Raw genomic sequence first — 9,083 nt, 5'->3', positions numbered from 1 at the left:
TAAACGGTGCCAAAAAAACAAATAAATCCCAAGTCTCACTTTATTCGTCACCGTTCTTAAAGCTGCTTTGATGCTATATCAAAATGAGGAGTTGGTATCAGAAGGTTCAACCCGTGGCACTCGATTTAACCTCTTCCAGCAATAAATTGGTGAAAATGCACGGCTAAGTGGAGGCACTTTGTACGTTGACAGGTTTTCGCCATTATTTAGAAAGACGAGTATCACCGATCATCGTGCGGCGCTCTTTATTTGCAGATAAAAGCACAAGCAGCATGGATATGACAGACACAGTATGTCTGAGAAACAGCAGCAAACCTGTTGAGTGTTTCTGAATGTGTGCAGCCTGCGCTCGTGCGCGCGACTAAGATAGGATGCACGTTAAAGATATATTCAAGAAATAATTACATTTTTAATTACATTAAATAAATTACATCAAATAGTAGTTCAAAAATAATTAGGCATACCTTTTCTCAGATATTCAGTTCGCTGCTTGTTAAAAATAAAACTATTGTTGTGTGTATATATAGGCTATAGTATAGCCTATGCCTTTTAACCAATCAACACTGATCAGATGAGCAGTGTCAGAAATAATAATCTATTTTATTTAATTTTTTAATTAAGGGGCAATAATTGACCCCTGGGCATTTTTTTTATCAATTAGGCCTATAAAACGTACAGTTTGCATATACACTGTACATTTCAGTAAACTATTTTAAACACACACTATTTTATATAAAATACAAAAACAAAACGAGTCCATTTCTTTTTTGCATTTCACTTTTATTTTATTTTAAATAAATATCAATTTTGTCACTTTTCTTGACAATTTTACCCTGATTAATTTATGACCCTGATTAAATAAATTGTAACGATTCATTTTCTTTTCTTTAATAACAGAAGCAAATTCATAATGACAAAACATACGATATTAAAAGGAAGACTATTAGGCCAAGTGCGTTTTTATTTCTCCGCTTGACTCAACAGGTGAGGAAACTTTATTTTTTTATCATAGAGAGTTGCTGCTTTAATTTCTTAAACAATACAGTTGAATAGATATATGAATATATATGTATAGGGCAAACTTAATTTTGGGTGTGTGAATACATTTTGGTCAACAGTATAGCTATCTTGCTCTCGCGCATGATATTCACGTGATTGTTAACATTTTATAACCTCAGCAGTGCCCAAAATCTTACCCTACTGAAATTATCTTTTGTCAGGAGATGAACAAGTGTGTGTTTTTTTCAAGTCCTCGTCACAGCCAGTAATCAGCATTAATCCAGGAACGAGGCCTTCCCGCAGCATTTTCTTGTGTTTCATGCGTCTGTTCTGAAACCAGATCTTCACTTGAGTCTCACTCAGTTGGAGAGTGTTCGCGATCTCAATCCGTCTAGCTCGAGTCAGGTATTTGTTGAAATGAAACTCTTTTTCCAGTTCTGTGAGTTGTTTGGTGGTAAAATTAGCTCGCGTGGCTCCACTCGAGGGGTCATCGTCAGCATCTCGTCCGTAGTCCGTCTTCAGCTCCGGGTCCGAGCATCTCCCCAGATGTATAGCTGTTAAGGAAATGAGTTCTATATTAAACAATATTCAAGGTTTAATTCAGTGCTTACCATCCTTGAATAAAAAGAAAAACAATGATTTCATGATTATTTTATATTCATCTCAGATCGAATAAAATGTCACCTGCAATTGTGTTGACAAGCACGGAAAACAAAACACGTGAACTTTTTTTAGTGTTACTGTTAATACGTTTGCTGTAAATATATTCAGTTATACACTTGTTATCAAAAATATTATGGCATTTATTAGGCCTAATGATGCTTTAAATTAAGCCGCGAACAGTTGGAAACGAATTTATCGTTATCGATTTATAAAAACAGATAACCATATCAATATAGGGCTTTTTTTATATCTTGGTTATGCAATATAATTTTATATTCAAAACACGCCATGAACGTTATGTGAATACGTCATGAATATAAAAACAGCGCATATAGGGTACAATATAATAATATTATATTCATATTGTGCACTGTTGTTATAATTTAAGCAAGTATGTTTGGATGTTTAAATCAATTTTTCAACTTGTTTTGATGAGTTAAAGCAACCTTGATCACACACACATACATACATATATATATATATATATATATATATATATATATATATATATATATATACATACATAAAACACTGCATCATAGTGTATATTACACTGATTAAAAGTGAGTTTAACAATGATATTTGAAACAGCTTCCACATCTGCCTTTTTGTTGAGACAGGAATTTGTTTTTTACATTACATTTTCAAGTTTGATTAGCTATATGCAAAATCTCTGTAATATGACATTGAAAAGCCTTTATTTTCTTCCATATAGACAACTTGCCAAGTAAAAAAAAATTGATGAAACATTTTTATTTTTCTACAGCCTTAATGATATTTGCTAGGCTTCCTGCAGTCAGTGGTCACTCATTTGTGACTTTTTCAGTGAATGTAATTTTCATTGAGGAGGAGTTTTTGATTGCTTGACCTTCATCTGTATGCAAACCCTGTCTCAGTAAGCTAAATAGAGGACTGTCTGTTTGCTCCTCACAGATGACTGTAGGTCAGGGGTCACATGCACTGTCCATCAGGCCTGTCATAAAAATATTCCAAAGCTGTTGCTTTCCAGTTTTTTTTTTCCATTATGCCCAACATTGAATTTCCTGTAAATTAATTAAAAAAACCTAGTGCATATAAATGTGCCTTTCTCTACAGTGTTCATTTTAGCATAGCGTTAAATCTGCAGTTTAACTGCTAGTCAACTAACAGCTGTCTTAATGGAAATCAGACTCATGTTTTGTTGTTTGCTTGTGTTGTTTGCTTTTGGAAGCTCACAGGAAGTTGCACATTCCTTTACGGCACACACACAGGGGTTGGATGGGAAAATCCCCAGGGGTGTTGCAGGCATTGAGCCCTCCCTCACATACTGCTACAGTTGCAAGTGTCTCTCTAACCTCTGTGCCATCTGCGCACCATGTGTATTTTTCTGTGTGTGTTTTTGGTCGTGTCATTGCAGTCATGGATGTACAGTCTGACCTGGCGCAGGATATACAAAGACAAAAGTCAAATAAATGCACAATGCTTTGGTTGCAAATGCAATAACAAAATACTAATGTCTTTCCTAAAATACTTCCTTTTGCTTTGCAACTAAAACATTGAATATTTATTTGACATTTTGTTGCATTTACCTGCATGAGAGTATTTAATTAAAACACTTCCCAAAGAGCTGAATAAACTCTACACTCTAAAAATGCTGGGTTGTTTTAACCAAACTTTGGGTCAAATATGGACAAATCCAAATGTTGGGTTAAAAATGCAATAAAAAAATTAACCCAATGGCTGGGTTTGTCCATATTTGACCCAAAGTTGGGTTAAAACAACCCAGCAATTTTTAGTGTACATGTCAATCCCTCACCCTTTCTCGTAGGCTTAGAGCACAAACAGTTGATCAAACAGTTGGTTTATCTCGCTCTCGTTGTGCAACTAAAAGTTAAAAAAAAGCAATTGTAGGGTCACCTCTGATATTCACAAGGGATATTCTAACAATCAGTGCATTCACTGACAAATATGAAGTAATTAAGCAATTTCCTTAGGAAATAAAAAGTGTGCATGAAAAAACTGATGAATGAGTTACTGGATAATAGAATTGGCAGTCGCCAGAAGGCATAAAGGAATCAAACTAAACATTTGAGGAATGACTTGCAAACTTGGAAATGGCCAACCAGCCAGAGGGATGACGTGCCCCACTAAGCCTAAAAGAGAGCAAGGGAATGGGGGGTGGGGATCGATACAGATTGCCTCGGTCATCTTGGCATCCAGCCCACAGTAATTCAGGTGCTGTCAGGGTATAATTGAAGAATGACGCACTGGGACTGTGTGCACTGTACTGGGGGATCCAGTCAGACACTCTGTGTAAGCTTTTATTCATGTTGAGTATAGGAAACATTTGATGTTGCCCAGTAAGAACAATAACCCTCACAATGCATGGAATCTCTGACTTAACGGGATCGTTCACACAAAAATTCGACCATCATTTACTCAGCCGCATGTCGTTCCAAACCCATTTGACTTGCAAAGAGGAATAATGTGAAAAATGTCTCATCAGGCGAATTCAACGGGGTCCAATGTTCTTCATAATATCTTCTTTTATGAGGAAAGTCATACAGGTGAACCATCCCTTTAATGTTTTTTTTCCCTTTAATAATAATCTTTTTTTCTCTTTTTTTTTTTCATTAGGTTATAATGAACTTCAGTAAAGGGGCAGGCAATAAACATTCGCCCTACCATTTAACATTTGACTTTGGCTGCTGTGTTGACGTGAGTATTATCTTAAGCACTTGTTGACAGACCTCTCATATATCATCATACAATGCTTTCTCCATAAGCCTTGTGATAAAACCAAGACATTAAGCACAGAGGGTTGTAGTGACCATTTTATTTTACACTCCTATTCAAAGGGGAAATTCACCCCAAAATGAATCATTTACTCACACCCTCATGTCATTCCAAACCTGTATGCATGATGTCTCCATGGAATAAAAGTCAATGGGATCCAATGTTGCTTGGAACACACCATTCTTCTAAATATCTTCTTTTGTGTTCCGCACAAGAAAGAAATGCATGCAATGACATGAGGGAGAGTAAATGAAAGTTTTTTTGGGTGAACTATCCCTTTAAGCTTGAAGGGACAGTAAAGTTCAAATCTAGGTAAGAATGAGTGCAATATGTATGTATGTATAATGTGTGCATATTATATATGTGGGTGGACTGGCAGACGCAAAACAAACAACAGACACAACAGTACGCAAATTGTTGCCGCCATTCAAGCTTTTGGGATTTGATATAGCAGGCCTTTCTATTCTGTTTCCTGACCACAGCTATTGTTCATACGCTGGGCGATATAGCCCGAAATGACCTTTTCACTGACATATTTGCCTGTGAGTTATTTTAGATCATCAGTGTGGCCTGGCTAGACATTCTTCTCCCTGATAGTCTGGAAACCATATGAATGCTGTATTACTGATTCGTAGGAAATGACAAATCAAACAGGGCTCTTCTTGGTTTTACCATCAACCTATTACATATATCGTGATTTATTGAGGGGGGCGAGCGATTCACAATTTAACGCACGGCTCTCACAACAAACATGAAATACTTTGACATAATACAGGTCAAATGTCATTGAGCGTGACATTTTATGAGCACATGTCAAGTAACTCACATTTGAACTGCATTAAACGCAGACCTATCCAATCATTACTCTGGTTAAGGATTACGCTGAGATTCTGACAGACATTTTCCGACATTCAATATAGAAAATTAATTGCAGCATATAAACATTGGTCTCTATTAAGATTTAGGGCTCTGTCGAGGAAAAGTGTTCCTCCGAAGTTTATTTGGCTCTGAATGGAGAGCTAGGGGGTGCTGGACTCCTTTAAATATAGCCTGGGCTGCTGCTTGTCAATGAGAGCGTTTTTAAAGGGATGAACATAGAGAATACAATAAAATGGAAGATGCAATTTATAAAAATGGAGGGATTCTGCCTAGCATGTTGTTGCTGACCCATTTAGGCACAAGAGCAGATTTTATGTATTACACTCTGCTTAATTTGTAAAGGTTTCTCCATAAAACAAGCAGCCTGATTTCTGTCCCTGACATGTGCCACATCTGCAGAGGATGTTTCATTATCTGCTTCATACTTCTGCTTACAGTCTACTTATAGTCTGACATGTAAATGTCAAATAATCTGAGCCGTATACACCATATACACATACATCTGTGTGTGTGTGTGTGTGTGTGTGTGTGTGTGTGTGTGTGTGTGTGTGTGTGTGTGTGTATATATATATATATATATTCAGACACACACACACACACATATATATATATATTAGTGTCAGATCGATTAATAGCAACATAAAAGTTTTTGTTTAGATAATGTGTGTTTATAGTATATATAATTGATCCCCATATATATATTTGTGTGTGTGTGTGTGTGTGTGTGTGTATTGACAAGCACACACACACACTCACATATATAATATATATATTAATTATAATCATATATATACGTATATACACATAGGCCTATACATATATGGCTCAGATTATTTGACCTTAGCATTTTACTTTTTATTTAAGTACATGCACTCTAAAAAATGCTGGGTTGTATTAACCCAACTTTGGGTCAAATATGGACTAACCCAGCCGTTGGGTTAAATTTTTACATTACATTTTTAACCCAACATTTCGGGTTTGTCCATATTTGACCCAAAATTGGGTTAAAACAACCCAGCATTTTTTAGAGTGTGGTTTCACTATATTATTTTAAGGTGATTATATGATGTGGAGGTCTTGAGGTGGTGATATTAGCCTATTGACAACAAAGCCTACAATCCAGTTGATATGGGTAAATTTAAAGTGAGGATTGATGTATATAGTTAGGACCACTTTAATTTTCTCATGCTTCACTATATTTGTAAGTACATGTTTAAAAATGTGGCCTTCACAGGTATAGCCAAACGTACACCCTCATAGCTCCTCCTCCAAATATTAATTTCTGCTTGCTGAAAAGTTACTGTCCAACTTTGGATAGACTTTCTTAACCATTTTATAATTTAGAAACACCATTAGCAAACGTATTATATTTTAAATCACATCACTAAGATTTAAAAGCAAGGATGCGCGGCCACTCGGTCAGTTAAGATGCGCTGCAAAAAAGTTCGTCGAACTAGAAAAGTCAACTTACCAGCACGGGATTGATTTCTCCTCACTCTCATCCAGTCGAATGTCTTTTCACTGTGTAATGTCTCATTTAACGTGTTCATAGGAGCCTCGTGCCTGGTGCTATTATCCTGAACTGGAGGGTGACGCACTGGGCCGTCGCATGTGCGCGCAGCGAGGTGTGTGTTGTTGACAGGGCCGAGTTCACAAAGCGCGCCGGAGAAAGTTCTTAAAGTGTCTGAGGAAGACGAGAAACCCGTTCTGGAGAGACCCTGCATACGACAGCTTTGGAAGGAGGGGACTTGGGGACGAACGGGGTGCACTGGTCTTCTATAGAATTCTTGGTTATGGGGGAAGGGGGGTCTGGTCGAGTTAGCAAGACCAGGGTCCTCACAGGGCTTTGAACACGCGCCTGTGGCCGTGGCACTGAGATTCGTGAAGTGATATTGAAGAAAATCCGCCTCGGTGTTGTTAACATATCCCTCGTCTCTGCTAGGGAAGTCAGAAGTAGCTCCGTGGTCCTGATGCAGACGCATTACTCCAGTAGCATGATAGCCCTTGAAAAGTGACGTTGTGTCCCTGAACCCTTGATAAGAATTCATGGCTGCATCTCATGTATTCCAGATTTTCATTCGAGGCTGGACGCGACAGAAACTCCATCCACAGATGCCACACATAGCGCGCAAGAGGACAGAGGCTCAGATCTAGACAGGGACATGCCTTGTAGAAACATTCGATCGCTGATGGATGGGGATGACGTGCCCTCTAACTCTTGGCCAATAGCCGGACATCTCCTTCATCTGTGTGAGCGTTAATTTACCAAAGCAAGCAAGTTTGAATGACTTATTTGACCTGCTAATAAGGTCTCGTGGAGTGTGTGGGCTCGCGCGTGCGCGAAGAGGGGTCAACATCAGCACTACAGTTCATAGTGGATAATATTGAATTTAATAAAAGCGCACTACATTATGCTGGATGATTCATATGAATTTTGCACAAATGTTCAAGGGATTTCATTTGGGAAAAGTCACATTTAGGATATGAATAGATTCTTTGTTCTGTTTGTTTCAGATCTAATTTAATTTCACTAACGGGTATAGTTTTGTGTTTTAAATTTTAGTTAACCCATACATTTTTTTTTTAATTTCGACACATGTTGTCTTGATTGTTTTTTTTTTCTCTCTCGGAAGGCCCAGTCCGTTTTAGATTAGCACGCGCAGAAAATCAATGACATGTTTAGTCAGTATTGCAGCCTTAGCTCACCCGAATAAGGTCTTAAGCCTGCATTGTCAATAGTTGTTAATGGGAAAGCCATGGATCTTAGCCTATTAATTCATTCAAACTTGGAAAAGGATCTTAGAAACGTAGGCTGTATCTAACCCACGTTAACACAATTGCATTCCTCCGTGTGCTATTTTATACTCCGATCTATTTAACAAAACAGATTTGTTCAACGTAAAGAGTCTCCATACTTTCTCCATAATTCTAAACTCTGTGTAGAATTCTATGGCCACGGGGAATCTAACATAACAGCTGAAATGATGTTAAAAGGGAATCATAAAGTCATTGTATGAGATTTCTGAGTGATTATGTGTAAACATCTGTCGTCCCAGGTCATTCGGCGGTCAGATGATAATTAGCAGCTGCCTCCCCTGCAGTAATCAACCGCGGGTACAAAAAGTGTTTAAGCTTTTATTTATGAAAAATATTAATGATTCAAAACAAATGGCAAGTTAAACTGACAATATTAAAAAAAAAAGTTTAATTCGTTAAGTATACTCGTTTCATAAAAAATAAGAGTTTTATTTTAGGGTAGGCCTAATATGCTAAACTTAATTATACACTTGCTGCCTTTTACATATTGAATAAAAGAGAAAATATATATATAATTGCATTTAAAACTTTTCACTGTTTTCATTCTAAGAGGAGTTTGTCTTGTAATTAAGTAGCGTAGGTACACATCCATAAAAGGAGTTTTTGACCAGCTTTGTTACTTTCCTCGAGAAATAAGAAATAACTATTACGGAGTTTCTTTCATTCTCTTCTTGTTTTCTTTTCTTCGTTTTTCCATCAGATTTGATTTTTTTGTTGCTATCTTCAAGCAATAATTGGCTGAACCCATTACACTTGAGGATGGCGAAATGTACACTGTAAAATGTATATGATCAATAAGTTATGACTACAAATGTTTTTACATTGCTTAAACTTATCAAAATAAGTTAAGCAATTTTCAACTTTTTTTATAATTTGTAGAAGATTACACTAATCATTTTTTATATACGTATATGTATGGAATATGATAATTGATGTTATTAACTAATATG

At 36.8% G+C, this 9,083-nt stretch overlaps 1 protein-coding gene across 1 annotated transcript; it reads right to left on the bottom strand.

Moving 5' to 3' along the window:
• Window positions 1-784: 784 nt before the first annotated feature.
• On the bottom strand, window positions 785-7,393 carry hoxc1a (homeobox C1a). The gene is made up of 2 exons (XM_039651603.2): window positions 6,788-7,393; window positions 785-1,553 (listed from the first exon to the last, which is right to left on the bottom strand). The coding sequence occupies exons 1-2, from the start codon at window positions 7,362-7,364 to the stop codon at window positions 1,207-1,209; spliced, it is 924 nt and encodes a 307-aa protein (XP_039507537.2). The 5' UTR covers window positions 7,365-7,393; the 3' UTR covers window positions 785-1,206.
• Between the last annotated feature and the right edge of the window lie 1,690 nt (window positions 7,394-9,083).

This window comes from Pimephales promelas, chromosome 20, assembly GCF_988280905.1.
Source record: "Pimephales promelas chromosome 20, fPimPro1.hap1.1, whole genome shotgun sequence".
Taxonomy (NCBI): Eukaryota; Metazoa; Chordata; class Actinopteri; order Cypriniformes; family Leuciscidae; genus Pimephales; species Pimephales promelas.
The sequence above is the reverse complement of the archived record's forward strand: the minus strand, read 5'-3'. Positions and strand labels throughout refer to the sequence as shown.

Bases quoted from the DNA above. Each gene is read 5' to 3' on its own strand.
- hoxc1a (XM_039651603.2), bottom strand. From the start codon at position 7,364: ATGAATTCTTATCAAGGGTTCAGGGACACAACGTCACTTTTCAAGGGC. The intron at 1,554-6,787 runs GTAAGTTGACTT...TTTCCTTAACAG, and splicing joins GAGAAATCAATCCCGTGCTG to CTATACATCTGGGGAGATGC.